Source organism: Ochotona curzoniae, unplaced genomic scaffold (assembly GCF_017591425.1).
Source record: "Ochotona curzoniae isolate NIBS_2020 unplaced genomic scaffold, NIBS_Ocur_1.0 contig_4612, whole genome shotgun sequence".
In the NCBI taxonomy this organism is placed as follows: Eukaryota; Metazoa; Chordata; class Mammalia; order Lagomorpha; family Ochotonidae; genus Ochotona; species Ochotona curzoniae.
In genome coordinates, this window is record NW_024466343.1 from 7,542,950 (window position 1) to 7,567,543 (window position 24,594).

Below are 24,594 nucleotides of genomic sequence, written 5' to 3' on the forward strand. Positions count from 1 at the left end.
AAATTCCCACAGTGTGAAAAAGATACAAATGACCCAGTAGGTTATCAATGAGTGAAGGAAGCAAAACCATTAGGAGAGAAAGATTGTTTTTTCTACTGATGAGAGAAAGTCAACATTGAACAATTCAATAAATGAGAATTTTTTTGCTTGTACAACCTCTTGAACCAAGCATTAATTTCAAACAAAAAAAAGGCTTTGATCAATTTGAAAATATAAGACAAATTTGTTGCTGTATGTGTCTTGTTATGTGTTTTAGATAACATCCTGGGGCTGTTGCCCAGATACACAAACAACATCTGCTTTAAAAAAAGAAATAAAGGAAAGATGAAAGGCACCTTAGAAAAGTCTTAACAGTAAAATGGAAAAATGTGGGTCTTTGTAAATGTAAAAGGCACAGTGATGATTAAGTTCTAAGGGATGATGACTTATAGGGGTTGTATGGTACAATATCACAACTGAGTCGGTACTATCAATGCAAAGCTTGAAATGAGGCTTTGGCTCAGTTACTTACATAATGAGAACAATACATATCTAACATTGTTTCAAAAATTAAATATGTATGTATAAATAGCTAGTACTGTATCTTTATGTACTTATTGCAATGTCTAACTCAAACTTCCATCAACACTTACCTTGTTTCATGACCACAGCTGTCCTTGCATTATTACTGTCAACCAGACCAGGCCTTATCCTATTAAATCCTATTAGACCAAGCCTGTTAGACTATCCGTATTAGACCCCATCTGAGACAAAGAATTGCAACGAAAGTACATTACACACTTCCTATAGCTAACTTGACTGCACTTGGATTATAGATGGCGTAATTATTAGTGAAGAGTAGATGAGGGTATGTGTTTAGGCTCCAGCTACGTCTACAATCTGGGGAGTGCTGTTCTGGGTACCAAGTGCTTTAAGTCTGCTTTGTGTGAATGGGACAAATGCTACCTACTCATAGACATTTGACTAATAGGGCAGAGCAAGCACGGTCCTTTGCTGAGATTCAGCCTGTGTGTCAGCAGTGAGGTCTCCCTCGGATGACTCAGGGAAACATTCCCATGAAAAGCCTCCCCCTTGAGGTCATCTGGGCCTCAGGAAGTCCTAGTCATCATCCCAGCTGTTATCCCCCTCCCACTTCCGTGGGCCGAATTTGGATCCTCTGCCCTCTTTGCTTCAAATCAACAGCATGAACAGTTGCATCATCACATTTATCACTATCTGATATGTTCTTGCTCTTGCCCTTTTTGTATTTTTACTGCCTGTTACCTGAAGCTGTTTCTGCATTTTTATTCACTTACTGTCAGTCTCCACTTTTTCTAACACTTATTCTCCAATTCAATGTCTGTCCTATTAACTGTCATATCTCAGGATCCAGCACATGATTCAAAGTGTGATCAGCAAATAGTTCATTCTTTTCTAGTGGTCTAGATCATTATGTTTTCCAAATTAATCCATTTTGAAAAATTGTAACATGTTTCAGCTGTACATACAATTCAATGTAATAAATAAGAGGAAGCAAGCTCTGTTTAAGCATTTACACCTGCAATCCACTTTGATTTTATTTGACTGCACTGTGGGAAAGTCATGGTGTGATAATATTTAAGGAACACAAACAGACATTCAGCAATCACCTTGGTTTGTTAGAAATTCCAGAAATGCATCCCCAAGTAAACAAAGTGCAAAAGCCTAAGAACCCAAATGTTTAATTTCTTGCCAAGCCTACTTTCCTGCAACAAGAAGGTGTTTCGTTTTCCTGGTAGCTTTGAAGTACATAGCTCGCCTCAATGGGACCACAATTCCCCTTACAAAAGAAGTTAAGAACATCTCACATCTTCCACATGTTTCTCTCCTCCTAAGGACACACCAAGAAGCACTGCCAGTGCCTAAGATTGCTTGAAACTTGTTATGTCTCCAGCTGCTACACTTTTCAGACTACCTGCAATTTTTAGTGCAATGCAGTCTGCAGTCCTTCTTACCCATTCTCTTTTCACAAGCAAGCTATATCACCTCCTGGAATCTACTGAAGTGTCCTTAGAATCATGCATCCATTCCCTCTTGCACCAGGAAGGCACAAGTGTGAGCTACTTTGGCAGATCCTTGTCTTTAAAGGATGACTTTGGGAAAAAAAAAATCTGGCAGCAAGTAGCCTTCAGCCCTTATGCACTTCACCTCCACTGTACCTGCTCTTGGGATAAGCCATCGTGCCCAAAGAATGCTCCCAGTACTGCCCCAGCCTGCTCTTAAATAAGATTCAGAAATGCTAGTAGCTGGGACTTTCTGATGCGGCATAATTCTGAGGGCAGAAATAAATGTCCTGGGAATGGAAACACCTATCTCATTAAAGGCTGTCATGTGACACATAATTTCAGCTTAGGTCACCAAACATTTACTTTACCCAACTCAGCTGATTCTTGAGTTCCTTCTCTCGGGTTTAAAACAAAGTTGCAGGTAGAGTTAAGGCTTGAGAGGCAATGGCTTGTGTGACACCAGAAGATCTCCAAAGAAAAGCTAGAAAAGAAGGGTCTGTGTCAGATTGTTGCAAAACTGTAGTATTCCTACACTCCATCCACAGCCCCTGAGTGCCAATGTTCAAGAAAGCATCTTTTTATCATACACAGTGTGCGGCTATGCTGTCCTTACAGATCATATTCTCCTGGGTTTGGACCACTTCTCAAGCAAGCAATGAAAAGACATCATAACGGGGGAAATGAATCATCTCAGGGACCAAGAAGAGGGTGGGTGCACCTTGACAGTGTGTCCTGCAGAGACCACTCATTACTGCTGTGCCTTGGTGTGTCCACCCATACCATACAGACTCACACAGATGGAGTTGAGGGTGTTCCCATGGTCTGAAATTCACCGGCTGCTGCACTCCTCTGGTCTCATTAAGAAGCTCACTCCTGCCCCTGCCAACAGAACCAATCTCCACTGCTCTGCCCTCTGCCTTCCCATCCCTCTCCATGGAAACAGCTAACTAGTTGACTACTTACTTACTAATCCCTTTGGTAACCAAGATTTCAGACTCAGATGGAGGTCTTATACTGACGCACTAGAGATTTATGACACTGGCAGAGTGAAACACTCAAAAACACCTAGCAAAACTTTGTAAAGAATGGAAATACCCGAAATCTAAAAATTGTCTTGAGGGAGAGAATTCCCACACTACAAATCCCCTTATTTCCCTCCCCATTTCCTTTATTACAATGGATAGGAAACGTTAGGAATGACTGATGAATTCTGTATTGGGTCCTCTGCACCACCACCACCACCGTTAACGCTGGAATCTCCTTAGGGGTCTAGAGGGGGGTGTGTGTGGGTGTGTGTGTGTGGGGGTGTGTGTGTGTGTGTGTGTGTGTGTGTGTGTGTGTGTGTGTGTGTGTGTACACGTGTGTGTGAGGTCCTGAGAAGCACAGAGGTCACAGGTTCCGAGACCCCAGACCTGTTTATTGTCTGAGTCAACTGGTCCCGCGCGCACTGGTCACCGCCGGACTCCAGGAGTGATCTCAGCTGGTCCGAGGGGTGTGAGAGCCGGCCCCCGGCCCCGCCACGCGCCCGTCCCCACCCCCGCACCCGTTGCGGGTCCAGCAGTCCCGCCCGCGCAGCGTGACTGGCCAAACCGCAGACCCGGCGTGGAAAGGCGCGGCGTGCTGAACCAGCGAGGCGACGGGCGGGCGCGCTGGTGCCTCGCTCCTGCCGCGCGTCCTCCCTCCTCCGCTTCTTCCGCCCCTCCTCTGGCGGCCGCGCAGCCTGGGAACCAGGCAAGGAAGCCAGGGCGCCCCCAGCTCGGATCCCGCAGCTCGGGCGCGGAGACTGGCACTGAAACCAGGGCTGCGGGAGCGCGGACAGAGCAGAGCGTGCGAGTGTTGGTGCCTGAGAACCCGGTCTGCATCCGTGCAAGGCGCGCACCCTGCCAGCCGTGGTCCCAGCCAGGGTCGCCGTGGCCCCGCCGCCTTCCCGCCTGCACCCCGAAGCACGCGCTGCACACCATGAACACCAACGACGCCAAGGAGTATCTGGCCCGGAGGGAAATCCCTCAGCTTTTCGAGGTAGGTGGCCAGGGCCAACTGAGGGACGAGGCAGTTGCGCCCAATGCCACCTTCCCAGCACCGGGCGCGGAAATGAAGGGCTTGCAGGGGCGCGCTCGCCCGGGGTTGGTCGCCTTTCCGGAGGCTTGCCGGGGACCCTACAGATGGCTGGCTCAGGAGCCCCATCTTGCGCCCCAAGTTTCAATCTTCAGGCTGTGGAATCAAGCTCTCTCCATTTCACTACTCGGATACGGATACCCGGAGTGGGCTGCAGGTAGCGGCCAGGCTGCGCTCTCGAAGGGGGGTGGGGGTGTGTGTGGTAAGGGTGGGGAGAGCGAAAGCTAGGCCATGTGGGGTCACTGTCGCCCAGCAGCGACAGAGGATTGGATGGAAATCAAAGGGTCCGGAGCCCTAGCTTTTCTCTAAGCTGAAGGTGGGGAGCACTACAGGGCCCAGGGCAGTGGAGGTTACAGCATCTTCCCCGGGAGCAGCTTGCTTGGGGGAGAGAGATGAAGATGCAGAAAACAAATTCCAAGCCGTCCAGTGCCGTGCTGCCTCCGGGTGACTGGTGCTTGGCGCTGCCTGGAGCTGTCAGTGAATGAACTCCTGAGCACGTTTTCGGTCGCGAGAGGGCCGCCTTTGCAGGCGCTCCCCAGCCCACCTGGTGGTAGATCCGGGAGGAGCCAAGCCTGACTCCTGTTGCTCTGTTCTCGGACCACTGCGCCGTCTGCACCCGCGGGGCAGCACTTTGAGAATGTGAGAGAGGTCCCTTGAGGGGTGAATGAAAGGAGCTCTGATCAGTTTCAGCCCCAGCCTTCTCTTCTGTTTGGCTTCTTTTCCTTCTCTTCATGTTTAAATTTACAATATCCCAGAATCCCAAGTGCTTTTTCTAGGGGAAAAAAGAAGAGAGAAAGAGAAGAAAGAAAGAGAAAGAGAGAAAGAGAAAGAGAAAGAAAGAAAGAAAGAAAGAAAGAAAGAAAGAAAGAAAGAAAGAAAGAAAGAAAGAAAGAGAGAGAGAGAGAGAAAGAAAGAAAGAAAGAAAGAAAGAAAGAAAGAAAGAAAGAAAGAAAGAAAGAAAGAAAGAAAGAAGGAAAGAAGGAAAGAAAGAAAGAAAATGGAAGCAAGCCAAGCTTCGTAGCGGAAACCTACTCAGTGCAAACCTGGCCTCCATTTGAGGGAAATAATATACTGACTGTGGATAGTTTTTTTTTTCTTGTTTGACAAATTTGTTTTTATTGAAAGAAGCGTTGAAACACCACTTGGAAGAATAATTTGGACCCAGTTACCCAGAAGAGTCTTGCACTAGGGTGCCATCAGTACTGTCTCTGTTCTTCTGTCAGTCTGCATTTCTGGGTAGACCATCCCCCCTAGCGCAGGCCTGGGATGTGAAGCTCAATCTAGCAGGTGTGTTACTCCTGCATGCAAATAACCAGGCAGTTTTTACCTAAGAACAGGTCTTAAGAGTATGTGAGAAACTTGCTCAGGTTTGTTTCTTCCTGAAGTATTTTCAATAACTGAACATGGAAAAGAGGAGCTGAAGATTTCATCATAAAGCTTACCACTGAGATCAATTTCACTGATGCACTTCTAAAAGCGTAATTAGAAACAAATGTCGGAGAGCTGTCTGATTGTGAAATACTGCTGGATAGTACTTCTTTTTTCTTTGTAAGTGTGGGTACTGGTTTTCCTATTAGGTGACAGATAACCCCGGGGGATTTTGAGATTTTTTTTCTGGAGAACCTACCCTATATGTGCAAACAAATGAAGACTTCTCAGTAGCCTTTTCTGCATACAAACAGTCCCTTTTAAGATAGTGTGCATTTCAGAAAGCAAAATCAACCTAACTGGGTGGAGTGGTGGGTGGTGTACTTCTACTCAGCCCTGGTCAGTGGGAAGATGGAAGGAGACTCCATCTGTCTGTGGAATCCTCTGACCCTCTGAATCCTCTCATCTCCCAGGAAGATGGATTTGTGGAATGCACAGTGCAGGAGGAGTGCCCAACCTGGCAGTGCTGCACGCAAAAAGCCAGGCAGCAAGATCAAATATTTCAGAATCCTGAATTGGACTTTCTGTAACAATACCATCATACTGTGGGTCTATAAAGTGCATCAGTTGGGTTGAATAACCGTGAATATTAGACACCATTACGAATCACGTGACAGATTATTGAATCTACATATTGTCAGACAATACCTACAACTAACTGATCGCTTCCTGATTTATTAGTTAAAGGTGATTTGGGGTGTCTCTGACAAGTTTGTGTTAGAAATATATTTTCATTTTTGGTCTAACAGTTCTTTTCTTGAAAAGGTTGTCATAAGTTATTGTGTCTATGAGTTCCGAAGTCTAGTTCAACTTTGTGGTGTAATACATCAATCTTGGTTCCTAAATCAGAAATTTGGTGATTAATTTGAATACAATAGGAAGTTGTTACATGATTCAAATTCTCAGAGAATTAACTAGGAGAATGAATAATAGTGTCTAATCATGGTTTTCAATTCTTGATAGTGATTGGTTATTAGAAAAAGAAATTTAAACTCATCCCCTGTTAAAACCCATGTTCTTTAGGGTCAGTTTAATTTATGAAAGCTGAACCTTTGTTGAGTTTGCTCAGCTTTTTAGGCAATAGTGTGAATTTTTAAAAAATTATAAAATATCATGTTTTGACTAATTCATATTGTAGTTGGCTAATACACTGAGAATCTGATCATTTCTTTTACATCATATAATATTTGTCTAAGATGTGCAAAGAAAACTATGTGGATTATTGAATCAGGCACTTGCAATCCTGGGCCTAGTAGTTTCTGGTAAGTAATCCTGAGCAAGTCTCCAACATCTTAGTCATAATTTAATTTATCAAATGGAAATAGAAATGAAAATGCCACATAAGTCTGAGAGTACCTTGGGTAAGATAGCACAAGGCACAGAGATATTTATACATTGCTGTAAAATTGCTTAGAGTGTAAGAGAGGGTGAATTACAGTGTGTGTCTGTGTGTTTAGCACAGATCTTGACGCACATTGAACGTAGAGGCCCATTTCAGTTTTTTCCACACACTCTGTCATTGACCTTATCTGATAGAATTGCATATTCCAATATACTCTGTTTAGGATTTCGGGAAACAAATGTGCCTAGTAAGAATGGCTTGCAATTTGAAACAAATTGCACAAGACTAATTTGAAAATGAACTGTTGCACTCAAGAAATATGTTTGCCTTGCAAATGGTATGAATCGTATCCTTATGCATTAATAGACATTTATTGATAATGAAAAAACTGCATGTTTTCTACCATGAAGTACTATGAAGGAAAATATTTTACACCTCATCGAGTTCCCATGAGTCAATATTTCCAGATTGTAGCAGTTTTAGAAACTGGTACATGTGACGCATTGGACACTATGAACAGAAAAGTAATAGCAGAAGGCTGCCTTTTTATTCCTGTTTAATCTCAGTGAGCAATGGGTTACCGACTACTTTCAAAACATTTTTGAAGTTCAGACTTCACTTGCTGTATATATCACTTAGACTTGAGTTTTGAGGAATTTTCTCCCTTTTCAGAAAATAATCTGACATGCACCTGCCATCTGCCAGGAAAATGGTCATGTACTGGGGACTGCAAAATAGCTGAGACCTGTTCATTGTGGAAGAGCAACTAGTTTAGAACAGACCAAAGCATAACCCAGTGTGGAGAGCAGAAATGACAAGTGTGTTATGTGCGGATACCATGGGGACACTGAAGACGAACCCAGAGGCCACCCAGAGGTTTCCTGGAGGCTTCCTGGCAAAAATAATGGCAGCTAAAGATATAATGGGTTATTACATATTTATCATGTGTCACCAAGCATTTAATATGCACTGTACAAATACTAAACTTTGTAAAATGTTTAAAATGCATTTTTAAATTTTGTTTGAAATGCAGATAAACAGACATAAATTTGCCGCTGCTGATTATCCCCAAGTGCTTGCAGTAGCCAGGGCTGAGCCTAGCAAAAGTAGGAGCCTAGAAAATTCCATCTTGATCTCCCCCGCGTGTGGTAAAGACCAAACTGAGCCAACATCTGCTGCCTCTTGAGGTCCTGCTTCTGCCCTACTCAGGGAAGGGTTAGACTTGAGCCCAGACACTCAGATATGGGAACCTGGCATCCCAAGCAGTAACTTAACCTCTGTGCCACACACCTTCCCTCCAATACTGCACTTTTTAATTTTTAATAAGGCCTATGATGTAAGTATTATTTTTGAAAAAGATAAAGATTTATTTTTACTGGAAAAGCAGATTTTCAGAGAGATGGAGGGACAAAGATCTCCCACCCACCGGTTCATTCACAAGATGGTCACAATACCCGGAGCTGAGCTGGTCCAAAGCCAGGAGCCTCCTCTGTGTCTCCCATGCAGGTGCAGGATACCATGGCTTTGGGCCATTCTTTTACTGCTTTCCCAGGCCATATACAGGGAGCTGGATGGGAAGTGGAGCAGCCAGGATATGAACTGGTGCCCATATGGAATATCAGAATTTGTACATGGAGCCAACTGAACTATTTTGCTCCCCACCAGGTCCTACTTTATTAAAGATTTGTTTTATTTATTTGAAAGGCAGAGTTACAGAGAGAGAGAGAAAGAGGAAGAGAGAGAGATGTTCCATCTGCTGATTCACGACCCCCCTCCCCAAATGGCCACAACAGTCTGTGCTAGTCCAGGCCAAAACCAGGAGCCAGGAGCTTTTTCTGAGTCTCCCCTGTAGGTGCACTTGGAGCATCTTCTACTGCTTTTTCAGGCACATTAACAGGAAGCTAGATCAGACGTGAAGCAGCCAGGACTTGAAATGGCAGCTTTTGGGATGCCCTCATTTTAGGCAGTGGTTCAACCTATAATACCAGAACACTGTCTCCTCATACCCCCATTTTACATAAGAACTTGAGGCTAAAAATGTTTATTTTTAAAATATTTATTTATTTGAAATCAAAATTACAGAGAGATAGAGAGATTATCCATCTGCTGGTTCACTCCCCAAATGGCCACAGGGGTCAAATCTGAAGTGGAACAGCCAAGCAGGACCCTTATGGGATGTTGACATTGCAGGAGGTGGGTTAACATGTTGGCCCCCAGCACTGGCCTGGAGCCCTGGAGACTTTAAGGTTGGGTAAAAAATGAGGTAAATAATGTCTGGCTACGTTTTCCATTGCTACAATCATCTCACTTGATAGATCTCTTTTATTTTAAATTACACAGTTGCCAGAATTGCCTAAGTAGAGAATGCTAAGTGAAACTAGTCAAGAATTTTTCTTAATTACTCCATCAGTTCATAATTCCAACTTTAATTGCTTGTGAAAGCACGAATTCAAAGGGCAAAAACAATCTAGAATTCCAACATGGGACTCAGCACTGCTCTAGCAAAAGTAGTTTAAAAACATACTTTATTGTATTTCAGAGCCTTTTGAATGGACTGATGTGTTCCAAGCCTGAAGACCCAGTGGAATACTTGGAAAGTTGTTTACAGAAAGTGAAGGAACTGGGTGGCTGTGACAAGGTGAAATGGGATACATTTGTCAGCCAGGAAAAGAAGACCTTACCTCCACTTAATGGAGGACAGTCTCGGAGATCCTTTCTGCGAAATGGTAATGTACATGTAGAATAACACATCCTTGCACAGTTACAGCAATTCTCTTTAAAATATGCCATGTAGACCATAGGCAGTGATTTTATTTATTGAACTTATAAATGCCTGGAAGGATGTGAGTGCCTGGAACACAATTAATCTCTCTTTGCAACTAATTCTAATCACTTCCATGTCAAACAAAATGACATACCGTTGTCCAGCAGCTCCATGAAGGCTTGATGAAATTTTACATTGCTAACTTGATTATTTTGTAAAATGAATTACATTAACAAACCAAGAATTTTAAAAACTGTGAATACATTTTCAAAATTAATAAATAGAATGAAGTTATTGCAAGATAGTCTCACACTTTTTATTCACTGAAAGAGATTTGGCTTATTAATGTTTTCCAACTCCATAGTTTATATTAATGTGTAAATGCACTCTTAAAATTTTTGCTAGTTAATTCAATAAAGATTTATTAAACAGCTACTGAATGCAGTGTATTAGATTATGCATCTGGGTACTATAAAAGAAGTAAATTTGTTTAAATTTTAGAAATGATTTGCATCTAAGAGATGTAGTTTCTTAGAGAAACTTCATGGTATTCTGAACTGTTTGAAAAAGCAAGATGTGTTTTCCAAATTAGCATGACAAGGCTGGCGTGGTGGTCTATGGGGATAGATGCCACCTTGAAGCCAGCACCACACATGGGCTCCAGTTTGTGTTCTGGCTGCTTTCCTTCTGATCCAAGTCAATGTTAATGTGCCTGGGAGAATAGCAGAAGATGACTCAAGTCCTTGCAGTCCTGTATCCACATTGAAGAACTTGGTGGAGCTCCTGGCTCCTAGCTTGGGCCAGGCGTAGCTCCCACTATTGTGACAAATCTTTCACTCTCTCACCATAACACACACAAACCTGAATTATTTTCTTGTGGCCAGAAAGATTATATAATCAAAATATAAACCACTTTTCAAAAACTGTGCCACAAAAAGTTTTGACAGTACTGACAGAATTTAAGGTAGAGATAACTGTATTTACAATAACTTTTAGGATGAAACAAATTTTAGCTTGTCATTATTTGAATCCAATGTGAGAAAAAGTCATAGTGTAAAACGGCCTGTGTTGTAATCCATTGGGTTAAGCCACGACCTTCAATGCCTGCATCCCATGTCAGAGAGCCAGTTGGAGTCTGGCTGTACCACTTCTGATCCAACTCCCTGCCAGTGTGCCTGGGAAAGCAGTGGAAGATGTCCCAAGTGTTTGGGCTCCCACCACTCACATGGGAGATACACTTGAAGTTTCAGGCCCATGTCACCCTGATTGCAGTGGCCTTTTGGAGAGTAAATGAGCACAAGGAAGACCTCTTCTCTGTGTGTGTGTGTGTGTGAGTGTGTGGTCTTCTCTAGTTCTGCCTTTCAAGTAAGTTAATAAATCTAAACAGCGGCTAATGCAGTAGTATAGACGGAGGCTACTTCTGTACCTGCAGTGCTAACATCCCATATAACCACCAGTTTCTGTGCCGGCTGCTTCATTTTTTATATAACTCTCTGCTAATGTGCCTGGGAAAGCAGCAGGGGATAATCCAAAGTCTTGGACATGTGAGAGACCCAGTAAAGGTCCTGGCTTAAGAGCGGCTCAGCTCCAGCCATTGCGGCTATCTGGGGAGTGAATCAGTGGATGGGAGACCTCTCTCTCTGTCTCTCCTTCTCTCTCAGTGAAATCTGCCTTTCCAATAAAAATAAATAAATCTTTAAAAAGAAAAAAAAAAAGGAAGGCAGGAAAGAAAGAAAACACAAGCAGAAGAGGGAAGGAAGAAACCAGCATTTCCTTAGCAACACCTCCAGAAAGGAAGAATCCTCAGGATGTACAGGAGCCAGTAGGAAGTGACCTGTGATTCCGTTTTGCCAGAGAAGATATAACACCCAACTGAATATTGCAGTGGATCTGAGAAGCAGCTAAGATAACTAGCTTCAAGAATTTTCAAATGTAGCAGGCCTGATAGCAGAGATAATTAGAAAACATTTAATGGGACTAACAGACAATATGGTCTGTGTCCTGAGTCTTGGGGAGCACTTGATCTTGTTACCACACAAGGTTTCTCACTGCCATCCACCTTCTGTAAATAGTTTTACTCCTTTCTGCTGGTCTACTTGTAGAACTGGTTCATAACAAATCAGAGGCCTGGGTTCAGAAGTTCACTCTCTGTAAATGAATGAGATTTCTGGGCCACTGGGAAGAGTGTAAGGTCCACAGAAGAGCACATGAACAGAATTAAAGCTCCAGTCTCCAGTTCAAAGCACGTGGGCACAGCTTAGACTACACAACTCTGGAGTCACTAGCATACCTTTTGTCAGTTATTGCTGTTGACACCACCCCTTAGTACATTTCTGTTTTGGTGAACAAAACGCTGTTTGCACCAGGATTCATGAGTTCATTTACCTTCTCCAAATGGCTCCCTTACTTTCTGGGGTGTTATCATCATATTGTTAGACTATGGCCAAAGCTAAGTATATGTGACATCAGATGACAAACAACATGGGAAATTTTCTTTAACTTAAAACACTAAATAAACCTCAGATGTTATCAGATAATGTCCAAGATACTACTGTATATTTAAAATTAAATTTAAGGGATTACGACATTAGCCTAGTTGAAAAACTCCCGGGCCTGGCACGATGGCCTAAGGTCTAAATCCTAGGTTTTCATCTGCCAGGGTCCCGACTGCTCCACTTCCCATCCGGCTCCCTGCATATGGCCAGGGAAAGCAGCGGAGGATGGGCCCGAAGCTTGATACCCTGCACCCACATGGGAGACCCAGAGGAGGCTCCTGGCTCCCGGCTTCAAATCGGCTCAACTCTAGCCATTGTGGCCATTTTGAGAGTGAACCAGGGGACAGAACATCTTTCTCTTTGTATCTCCTTTTCTCTGTACATCTACCTTTCCAATAAAAATAAAATAAACCTTACAAAGAAAAATTGCTCTCAAATCAAAGGTAAAATGTAAATCTGCAACAAAATGAAATGTTTATGTTTCTGATTGATAATGTTATTTAACTTGATTATACAGACTGTTGGTAGGCAAAGTGTGTAATAGAGAATTGTGAGGCCTGTGACCAAATCACAGGGCAGAACTATAGTGAACAACCATTGTCCAAAAGCTAAGAAGTACAACTTTGGGAAAATGTCAAGGTGAACCAAACACATTTATGAGACTTTGTTGGGTCCACAAATTACCAGTTAGGAATTCTTTCTTTTTTAAGATTTATTTTTATTATTATTTATTATTATTATTTTTTTAATTGGAAAGGCGGATATACAGAGAGGAGAGACAGAGAGGAAGACCTTCCATCCGATGATTCACTCCCCAAGTGAGCAAAACAGCCAATGCTATGCCGGTCCGAAGCCAGGAGACTCTTCTGGGTCTCCCACACGGGTGCAGGGTCCCAAAGCTTTGGGCCGTCCTCGACTGCTTTCCCAGGCCACAGGCAGGGAGCTGGAAGGGAAGCAGGGCTGCCGGGATAGAGCCGGCGCCCATATGGGATCCTGGGCGTGCAAGGTGAGGACCTTAACCACTTGCGCCACCGCGCTGGGCCCCAGTTAGGAATTCTTAATCAATTAGGGTAAGCTAAACCAGGATTGAAAAACGTAGATTTAATATTCTATAGACTTTTTCATTAATCAGACAGAGCCTTTCCGTGTTCTTTTTTTTTTTTTTCTTGTAAGGATTTATTTTATTTTTATTGGAAAGGCAGATATACAGAGAGGAAAGACAGAGAGGAAGATCTTCCCTCCGATGATTCACTCCCCAAGTAAGTGCAACCACCGGTACTGCGCCAATCAGAAGCCAGGAGCCTCTTCTGGGTCTCCCACACGGGTGCAGGGTCCCAAAGCTTTGGGCCGTCCTCGACTGCTTTCCCGGGCCACAGGCAGGGAGCTGGAAGGGAAGCGGGGCTGCTGGGATAGAACCGGCGCCCATATGGGATCCTGGGCGTGCAAGGCGAGGACCTTAACCACTATGTTGTTGCGCCGGCCCACCTTTCCATGTTCTATGGTGATAAGAATGGTGGGAAGCAGTGTGCAGCAGCCACCTCGAGGCTATGAAAGGCGGCTGGCCCAGGCCCAGGAGGCGGGGTTGGCCTCACCAGTAGGCAAACAGGAAGTCACAGTGTTAGACTGATGCCATTGCTACTGGCCTATCAGGTAGCGCTGAGTGGACCTATGGGGAGAGGTGATTGGTGGAGAGCGGTATATAAGCAGCCCACTTTCGGCAATAAATGTTCCGGTTCCGGTTCCTGTTTCTCCAGAGCCTCGAGTGTGCCTAGTTACTTAGTGTTGCTGCAGGTCGGCGACAACTGGTGGCCCTTACGGGGATTTCCCAGCCAGCGCTGGTGTAAGAGTATAGAGTAAGTTTAAAAGTTATTTATTTTCGCCCTAAGAGGCGGTAAGTGCACTCGCCGTAAGAGGCGGGTTTCAGCCCAAAGAGGCGGTGATACAGCCCTCAGCGGCACCTTTCAGCCCTAAGAAGCAGTGGTTTTTGTTTCTGAGAGGCGGCAGGATTGCGCTCCGTCTTATTCCTTCAGATGGGGTTTGAGGTTTCGTGTGCCTGTATGGAGGAGCCATTAGAGGGGTTGTTAAAGGTACTCCCCTGGGCCCGGCGCGGTGGCGCAAGTGGTTAAGTCCTCGCCTTGCACGCCCGGGATCCCATATGGGCGCCGGTTCTAATCCCGGCAGCCCTGCTTCCCTTCCAGCTCCCTGCCTGTGGCCCGGGAAGGCAGTCGAGGACGGCCCAAGGCTTTGGGACCCTGCACCCGTGTGGGAGACCCGGAAGAGGCTCCTGGCTTCGGATCGGCATAGTATCGGCCCGTCGCGCTCACTTGGGGAGTGAATCATCGGATGGAAGATCTTCCTCTCTGTCTCTCCTCTCTGTATATCCGCCTTTCCAATGAAAAATAATAAAAAAAATAAATCTTAAAAAAAAAAAAAAAAAGGTACTCCCCTTAAATCGGCCACTGCTCGTGCATTTTAAGGACCATAGAACAGGTGAGTCCGTGGTTCTTAGGAGACGGCCTCCTTAATGTGCCTCAGTGGAAACACCTGGGAGACGACTTAAGAAGCGCCAATAACCAACGGCCTCTTCCCCCAGGGACAGAATAGCTCAATTGCTGGTTTTACCCAGCTGCCTTATTTAGTTAATAATTTGGATAATTGCACTGCTTTTCTTTTTAGGCCCACTCCTCCTCCATTTGTGTTTCTTGTTATCAATGCTAGTCAGGTAGGGGATTCACTTACCTGTGGAACAGGTTGTTTTCTTTCAGAATGTTGGAATGCAACCAAGTACCCACTGGCTGTGGTGATGCGAATGCCTACCTATTTTCCCAGGCCAATGACGTTTAAAGAAGAGGAGCTGTCAGTCCTCTTGCGGCCAAAGCGCGACTTTGGGGTTACCGCTGACATTGTGATGGCAATAGTTATGGCTGCCATTGTGGCCACTGCAGCCCTAATGACTGCTATACCGGTGGCTACGACTGTCAACGCCCTGGCATGGCAGACCTCCATGGTTTTACAGACACAGGAGCAGTTTAACCAACAAAGAATGTTGGATCACACTGTACCCTAGTTAGAACCTATGCTAAAAAATAGATTATGGGGCCTGGCGCGGTGGCGCAAGTGGTTAAAGGTCCTCACCTTGCACGCCCGGGATCCCATATGGGCGCCGGTTCTAATCCCAGCAGCCCCGCTTCCCTTCCAGCTCCCTGCCTGTGGCCTGGGAAAGCAGTCAAGGACAGCCCAAAGCTTTGGGACCCTGCACCCGTGTGGGAGACCCGGAAAAGGCTCCTGGCTTCGGATCGGCATAGTATCGGCCCGTTGCGCTCACTTGGGGAGTGAATCATCAGACGGAAGATCTTCCTCTCTGTCTCTCCTCCTCTCTGTATATCCGCCTTTCCAATGAAAAAAATAATAAAAATAAATCTTTAAAAAAAAAACAGATTATGCAATGATCTAGCCCACAGTAACAATGGTGTTTTTTTTTTTTTAAGGTTTATTTATTTTTATTGGAAAGGTGGGTATACAGAGACCAAGAGAGACAGAGAAAAAGATCTTCCATCTGATATTTACTCCCCAAGTGGCCACAACGGTTGGTACTGTGCCACTCTGAAGCCAGGAGCTATTCTGGGTCTCCTGTGGGTACAGGGTCTCAAGGCTTTGGCTATCTTCAACTGCTTTCCCGGGCCACAAGCAGGGAGCTGGATGGGAAGCAGGGCTGCCGGGATTAGAACCAGTGCCCATATGGAATCCTGGCATATGCCAAACAAGGACTTTAACCACTATGCTATCGTGCCAGGACCAACAATGTTTTATTTTTATGCACTGCTTTGTACATGTGTGTTTTGTTGGCTTTAGCTATAGTTTGTAGATTATTAAATTCAATCAAATTGTAATTCCCTAGTAACTTAAAACATGATTATTGCTAGAAATAGAGTGATTTATGCCGTTTTTTCAGACATTGATGTAAGTATGCTAACATAATTATCACAAAAAGTTATTGCATGAACTAAAACATTTTTAGCATCTAACCGAATTATTTTACCAAATTAATCTATGAAAAATCAAGGCTAAATCATGGATCGACAGTCTTGTGAAGTGTTAAATATGAAAGGAGCATTCTTTTCCCTGCCATGTGCATATCATTGAACAATTTCCTGTGAACAAAAGTTCTGGTCCCAGAAATCCACACATTCGTGATAGTATTTTGCTGAAACATTTCATTATTGTCTTTTACTCCTTATGTTCAAAATTACATTCCCCTTATTTGCTTCAAGATCAGCACCACTTTTCCCTTTTCTATTTACATGAAGACAGTCAATGAGTTAGTTGGGCAATGTAATAACCACTTATTGGGCATTTCTAATGTGCCAGACATTCCTTTGGGACTGAAGATAAAGCTACCAAGAAAGAATAGATATGATACCTGCCCCCAAGGAGCTTGCAATTAAGCAATGAAATCAGGCAGTAAAAATGCAGTCAGGAACACAATGACTGCAGTAGAATATACCATATGGGTTTTCTAGAGAAGTGAGGAAGGAGAAAGCTATGTTTTATATTGGTAATTGGTTAAGCCTGATTTGGGCTTGCTGTGGTGTCTCTGGCCCTTTTGAATATATCATTTGTATTTCTAACTCTGAGCCTTTGTGTAGTTCCCACCTTCTGAGATGTTCTTACAGCATTCCTTGCCTTTGAAAAGTCTAGTCCTGCTTCTTCTGGCAGTCCTTTCAAACCAGCACTCCAGCTTCAATGGTCTATCCATTTGCTAGATTACTGTGGGGCTTACCATGACATATGCTCATTTTAGCACTTTTCCTGGCTATTGTGCATGGACTGGTCAGGTGTAAACATATAAACTCTCATTTGTAAGCAATAGAGACAGGACTTCAGATCTTACTCTTCTACTGAATCATAAACACACAAATGTGTCTGACATTGGGGAAAATATTTGTTGCTAGTGTAAATACAAACTTACATGTGTTTGTTTTTTAAACTGTTAAAAAAATTTTTTTTCATTCTATTTGCAATATTAAAGACAGATTTTTCCATCCACTGAGGCAAGAGCCAGAAACTCAGTCTTGCTTCTCCCACATAGATGATAGGACTCAAATACAATGTGGTTCTCCCACATATGTGACAGGACCCAAATACTTCATTATTGTTACCTGTCAGGGTACATGTCAACAGGAGCCTGAAACTGGAAGCGGAGGAGCTCAGATCTGAAGCATTCATTCTGATAAAAGATACAGATTTCCCAAGCAGTGATCTAACTGATGTGCCACATGTCCGCTCCCATTGTTACATTTTTAATTGGGCATTTTGAAAATACTGGGAAAGTAAAATTAAATGATATTGGAAAAAACTCCAAATGTAGAAATTACTTTCAATCTTTTGTCTATCTTAGTACAGTACTCTCTTTGCTTGTTCGGTATGCCATCAAACCAGTTCAAAGGATCACGTTAGAGTTCCTGCATCATAGAGGCTGCATATCTATGCTTGTAATATGAATGGAATGCATGATTCATGAAAATAGTGTCCACAGATAGCTGCATATGTTTGCAAAACTTTGGTACTATACAAGTACCTTTGCAGAGGCCCAGCAGTCTACCAAAATGGTAGAAAGGTGGGCCTGTGCTTGAGTAGGTTCCTCTAGAACCTAGGATGACAAACTGTGACACAAGAACCAAGTTAATCTTACAATAAATATCTTACAAATGCTTCCTTGGAACAGAGGAATATCCGTTGTTATCTAATATCTATGATGGTTTTCCCTTTTCCATGACATGATGCTGCGTGACTCACAAAGCCCAAATATTGTCTGTCTGGCCCTTTAACAAAATTTGCAGACTGCTTGGAGATATTCTGGCCGTTGACAGAAAAACTAATAATAACAAATAATTTTTAAACACTTGTTTAACTTTTAAATGTCTTCTGTCAATTACTTAAGTGTGAAAAGTGAATTCTGTGCTCTTTTTCCTTTTCAAAGTTATCTTATTCTTTTGCAGTAATGCCTGAAAATTCTAACTTTCCATATCGGCGTTATGATCGGCTACCTCCAATCCATCAATTCTCCATAGAAAGTGACACGGATCTGTCCGAGACCGCAGAGTTGATTGAGGAGTATGAGGTTTTTGATCCTGCTAGACCTCGACCAAAAATTATTCTTGTTATAGGTATGATGGCAGAATGTAAAGTTTTCATACTGTTGCTGACCTTGCTTATAGATTTGCTTTTCAAAAATAACATTTGTTATGTATTATATTTTCCAGAGCAGTTGGATAATGAGAGACAATAGAAACAAAGCTGCAGATGACAGAAAACGAAAACATTTTAGATTAATTTTCAGTAAAATATACTGTTTTAAATTATATAATTTTATGCCAATTGCATATAGAGATTCCCACTACAATGTTAGAAAAATTCTCCATCATTGAGTAGAAAGTAATTTTGTCAAGATTCATTGTCTTGTTGTCTTATTTACTTAAGAACATTTATTGTATGTAGTTGAATCCATTAGACGTTTTCTGAAGGTTCTGCTTTAACTTAACAAGTTGAATTTTTGTTTACTATTATTCTTTTATTATTTTCCACAATACAGTTTAATAAGCATAGGAATTCATCTCCCTCCCCCATATCTCCTCATTTTCCACTTCCACTATTTGTCTCCATGCTTATCATGAAAGCATTGTCACTCAGTTCATGTTTACCAGTTTAACTTTCTGATATTTAAATGTACCATGACATAGTAAATCTAGGAAAAGGTAGAAAACATAGTATCACAATGTAAAGGAATTATTGTAATTATCATTGGGAGTCCAACTATCACTTCACAGTATATTAATCACCCATGTAAAATTCATATATACAATATATATGTATACATATATATTGTACTTTGCATATTGTTTGTCTTAGAACACATGATATTTGCCCTTTTGGAACTGGCTTATTTCATAAGTGTAATGAATTCTAGTTGGGACCCTTTTGTTGAAAACAGTAAGATTTCGTTCTTTTTATGGCTGAGTTGTATTCTATTAAGCAAATGTTCCACAATTTCTTTATCTATTATTCTGTTGATGAGCATCTTTGTTGTTTCCATGTCTTAGTTATTGCAAATTTTGCTGCTGTAAACAGGGGTTGAAAGTGGCTCTCCTGAATGCAAATTTCATTTATCTGAATGTATTTCTAAGAGAGGGATAGCTGGGTCATATGGTCTATCAATTTTCAGTTGTGTGAGGACTCTCTCTACATACTTCCATAATGGTTATAGTTATTTGTATTCCCACGAACAGTCTATTAGGAATATTTTCCCATCATCCTTGCCAACAGTTGTTATTTGTTTACCTCTTTGTTGACAATTATCACTGGAGTTAAGCAGAACCTTGTTGTTTTCATTTGCATTTAACTTATGGCTGGATAACCCAAGCATTTTTTCATATGTCTATTAGTCTTTTGAATTTATCTTTTGAAAAATGTCTGTTGATATTCTTTATCATTTTATTTTTACTCTTTTTCTTTTTTTAATTTTTCTTATCATTATTTTCCATGAGTACAATTTTATAGCAGTTGGGACTCATTTATTTCCATATCCTGCCTCCCTGCCCATTTTCCTCTACTACAATAATTCCCCATGCTATCATGGTAGTCCTTCTGTAACCATCGCAAGTTCAATATTCTTCTATTTAAGTGTATTATGACATTTTAGGTATACGCAATGGTAGAAAATCTAGTAACCTAGTGTCAAGGTACATTTAACTTACTCATTGAGAGTCCTCCTTTTATTCTGGAGTGGAGATACATACTGCAATGTATCTTCAATTTCCAGTATGCTAGTCTCTATTATACAGTTTATCTATGAGAATATATGTATATATTTATTTACTTACATATCTATTTGTTTTGTATTTTACATGAAGTCTTAGACAGAGCACATTGTATGTATCCTTTGGGACTGGCTTATTCACTGAGCATAATGATCTCAAGTTGAGACTTTTGTTGCAAATGGTAGAATTTTGCTCTTTTTAATGGCTGTACAGTGTTCTATGAAGTAGTTGTACCACAGTTTCTTTATTCATTTCTCATTTGATGGGCATCTGAATTGTTTCCATGTCTTTGTTATTGTGGATTCTGCTGCTATAAATATGTAGGATTGCAGGTCACTTTCTCACATGTAGATTTCACTTCTTTTGGATATATTTCCAGGAGTAGGATAGCTGGGTCATATGGTAGGTCATTTTTCAATTGTCTGAGCATATTGACTTCCATAGTGGCTGGACAGTCTAAACATCCACCAACAATAGAGTAGGTTGCCTTTTTTCCCCCACATTGTCACCAACCGGTGTTATTAGTAGATTTCTGCACGTAGGTCATTCTCACTGGAGTTATTATTTGCAAACTCAAAAGTTTTTATTTCAATTTTTCTGATAAATATGGAACCTGAACATTTTTTTGTATCTGTGTTAGCCAGTTAAGTTTGTTCTTTTGAAAAAAATGCAAGCTCATTTCATTTCCCCATTGCTTCACAAAGCTTTTTTGTTTGTTTTGCTATTGTCGAGTTTTCTGGCATTCCTCGTAGACCTTAGATATTAGCCTGATGTAGCCCCATTGGTTTATTTATGCTCTAACTGTGCTTTTGGTGTCTTTTTAAAGAAATCCTTGTTATTCCTATAAACTATACAGTGTTTCTGAATTTTTCCAGTAGTAATTTGATGTTGTTTGGGCATAGCTTTAGACCCTGATCTGTTTACAGCTGATTTTTGTTTAAGGCGAAAGGTAGGGGGTTTTGTTTCTTATTCCTGCAAGCACATATCCAATTTTGCCACACAATTCATGAAAGAGACTATCCTTTATCCCTATGTTGATTTTTGGTTCACTTGTTGAAAATAGTTGACTATAGATGTCTGGGTTCACTTCTGGGATTTCTGTTCTGTTCCATTGATTTTCCTCTCTGTTTTTATGCCAGTAGCAGGCTGTTTTGATTATCACTGCCCTATGGTACATCTTGAGGTCTGGTGCTGTAATCCCTGCAGCTTTGTTTTTATTGTTTATGATTCACTATTAACTTCTGAAGGATCAGCAAATAATAACATATTGGTAAAGATTCATAAAAATTTTCAAAGATTCATATAAATAACTTTTCTTTACTGTAAACTGATACTGACATTAAAATCTAAGTTTTAATTGTTCTAGACAAACACATCTGGCAGAATACTGTTTTAAGCAATGCATAATATCTGAGTATATGTCAAAATAACAGTAATAGTTCATCCTTAATATTGACACTATGAATTTTGTTGAATATGATGATATCACTTCCATATCCCAATGAATAAAAATTGTGAATGTTTTAAACATTTTTACAAAAATGCCTTTTTGAATGCTTCTGCAAATTCTTTCTCAAATTTTGTAAAACCTACAAAGAAACCCATGATCATTCAATACGTATTGTCAGTTTTCACAGAAAGACCAAAAGCAGAGGTCTAACATGAGATGCTCAAAACTCTTCTATCTGGTAACAATTGACTGAGAGCCAACTGTCCAGAGACCTCAAGCGAGGAAGCTGTGCTCTGAATGCCATGACCATGTTGGCAGCTAGGAAGAGGCATAGACACACACAGTGTCAATAAAACTTCTACCTACCAGCCTGGAAGGGATGTCTGTATATTTTGAAGTGAAATGAAAATGGTATTGCAAATATATTTAGCCCTGTTATTAAAAATATTGCAGAAGGACATTTTAGAAATCAGTTTTCATAAACTTGGAATATTATTATGGCTTCTGGAAAGTACTGTCATGCCATAAATCTCTGTTCTTGAAAATGGAGAGCTTCTTTGTAATTAAATATTGAGATTTTTATCTAGAAGACAATACTTTATTAAGAGAACTGTGGAATAACTGGGGAATATATTGTCATTTTATGATTTGGGTGTAAATTGATACTGCTTTTCTTGTTACTGTTAGAGAAGTATTGGTGATTATTAAAAAGAACATATTGAAGCATGATTGTTCATGAGGATGGTGTAATAACAAATTGCCTTATGTGAACACTTAGATCTTCACCCCTCCGTATTGTGAATTTCGTAATGAGAATGATTCAAACATTTTAATAAATTGATGTATTTGGATGGGATAAAATTTCTTAAATCTTCTCCAGGTCAAGTTTTTAAATTAAAAATATATTATTCCTTTTTATTTATTTATTTTTGAAATGCAGACAGGAAGAGTGATATGAACAAACAGATGACTAATCAGAAAACTTCCATCTGTTGGTTTATTCCCCAGTTGCCCATGATAGCCAAGACTGGGCCAGGCAGAAGCCAGGAGCTCAGAATTCAATTTAAATCTCCTCTGCTGTTGACAGGGCCAAACTATATGAGCATTCATCTGCTGTCTCCCAGGTAGCCCATTAACAAGAAACTGCAATTAGAATGGACTGGGCACTCGAATGTGGATGCCAGTGTCCCAAGTCACATGCTAATCCCTGGCCCAAATACCTGGCCTTAATTCTTTTTTCTTAATCTAACAAAATTATCTTTCTTTTTCATCAATATGATGCTTAGGGTCAGCATCATGGTGTAGCAGTTTAAGTCACAACAGATTAAGCCGCAAAGGGTTGAGCTGCCATATATATAAAGGCCAACTGTTGACACTAGCGTTCCTTGTGGGCACCAGGTCAAGTTCAAGTTGTTCCACTTCTGATCCAGCTCCCTGCTAATCATCTGGGAAAGCAGCAGAGGGTGGCCCAATTGCTTGCATCACTGCATCCTAGTGCGGTTACCAGATGAAGAGTTTTACTTCCACCTAGCCTGGCCCCAGCTGTCATCATTTGGGGAGTGAACCAACAGATGCAAGCTTGCTTGCTTGCTTGCTTGCTTGCTCGCTCGCTCTGTCTCTCCCCTCATGCCCTCACTCCCTGTAATTCTACCTTTCAAATAAACAAATAAAACCTTGAGAAATGAAAGGATAGTCTCATGCCATATTGTAACATTTTAAGTGGTAAAAGAATGATTCAAGAAAAAGTGAAAACATACAATTTTCAGAATTGAGACAAAGAAAGGAAAAAGAAAACTATTAGTTGACTGGGAAGATTGGGGCAATTTCATGACTTTTAAAGGATTATGAAACAATTGTCCTTGAATCTTACACATTTTTGTTGGTCTAGCTTGGAAAATGTATGGAAGAGGTACACACATCCACATATTACTTCTAAGCAGACAGAAGTTCCCTTGAGACATTGAAGTATGTTTAAAGGTTAATCTTCATGGCACAAATGTGCAATCATCGTAAACAGTGTTAGATTTTAATATAAATATTAGAGATAAACAAAATTAAGCCTATTCTTACTTTTAAAATACAGTGAGATTAACTTTGCTAGAGTTTCAGTAATCAAATTCATCAAATAAATTAGTGCTATTTTCTGTCAATTGTGCCAATCATACTTCTTTGTTGTCTGCTGGCTATTCACTCTATTGCTGATGAAAAGGATTTTATGCTTTTAGTTACAGGTGCTGTAACTTTTCTCAGCACATTTGAATTGTTTTTGTTCAGTGAAATGTATAATCTCTGATTTTGATCATTTGTGAGATTAAATATGGAAGTATTTTTTTTCTGAAATAGAATTGATTCTTCAGAGATTAAATCAGCTTGGAATTGTTGATAAGATTGGTCATGTAATTTTTTCTTCCAGCCAAGCTTTGATTTCTCTGTATGTTAACAGGCCCAAACAGCTAGTTTTAGCCAAAGCTTTTTATTTGCAAACACTTTAATATAGGGTCCCACATTGTAGTATGGTGGATTAAGCTACCACTTGTTACACTTTACATCCCATATGGGAGCGCCAGTTTAGTACCAGGCTGCTCCACTTCCTAGCTGGTTTCCAATCTGTTTATGTTCCCTTAGAAGGTAGCAGATTATGTTCCAACTGCTTGGGCCCCTGCTATCCGTATGGGAGACCGTAATGGAGTGCCTAGCTGTTGTGGCCATTTGGAGGAGTAAACCAGTGAATGAAAGATCTCTTTTTCTTTCCTCCCACCATCTCTTATCACTCTGCTTTTCAAATAAATCATTTTAAGCTAAAAATGTTAATCTGAAGTAATTCATATTGGTAGATAAAATAGGATAGGATTTAGAGTCTCTTAGAGAATGGTCAAAAACAAATTCCTATGTTAACTTTGATAAAGGAATAGAAAAATGAAGGCTAGATTTTGTTAGATGTATTATTTGGGAATGGAACTAAGAAATGATTCCATTAGAATTTCTCTAACCAAATCCACCACTCAAAATTTTGTCTTACAAAAAAGCTTTCCCTTTGGCTTTTTATTTGAAAGAATAAAAAGTTATTAAATAATTAGATACAAAATTATTTCAACGTACAGAGTTTTTATTAGTAGACAATATCAATTCATTTTTCTGTTTATCTTTATTTTCAGTATT

General features: G+C 41.1%; 1 protein-coding gene across 1 annotated transcript in view; it reads left to right on the forward strand.

The window, feature by feature from the left end:
• The first annotated feature begins 3,983 nt into the window (after positions 1 to 3,983).
• Positions 3,984 to 24,594, forward strand: part of AK5 (adenylate kinase 5) — a 236,446-nt gene continuing 215,835 nt past the window's right edge. Inside the window, exons 1-3 of the mRNA XM_040987298.1 lie at positions 3,984 to 4,043; positions 9,449 to 9,635; positions 18,168 to 18,335. Coding sequence (XP_040843232.1) covers positions 3,984 to 4,043; positions 9,449 to 9,635; positions 18,168 to 18,335 — 415 coding nt within the window. The remainder of the gene's footprint in view (positions 4,044 to 9,448; positions 9,636 to 18,167; positions 18,336 to 24,594) is intronic.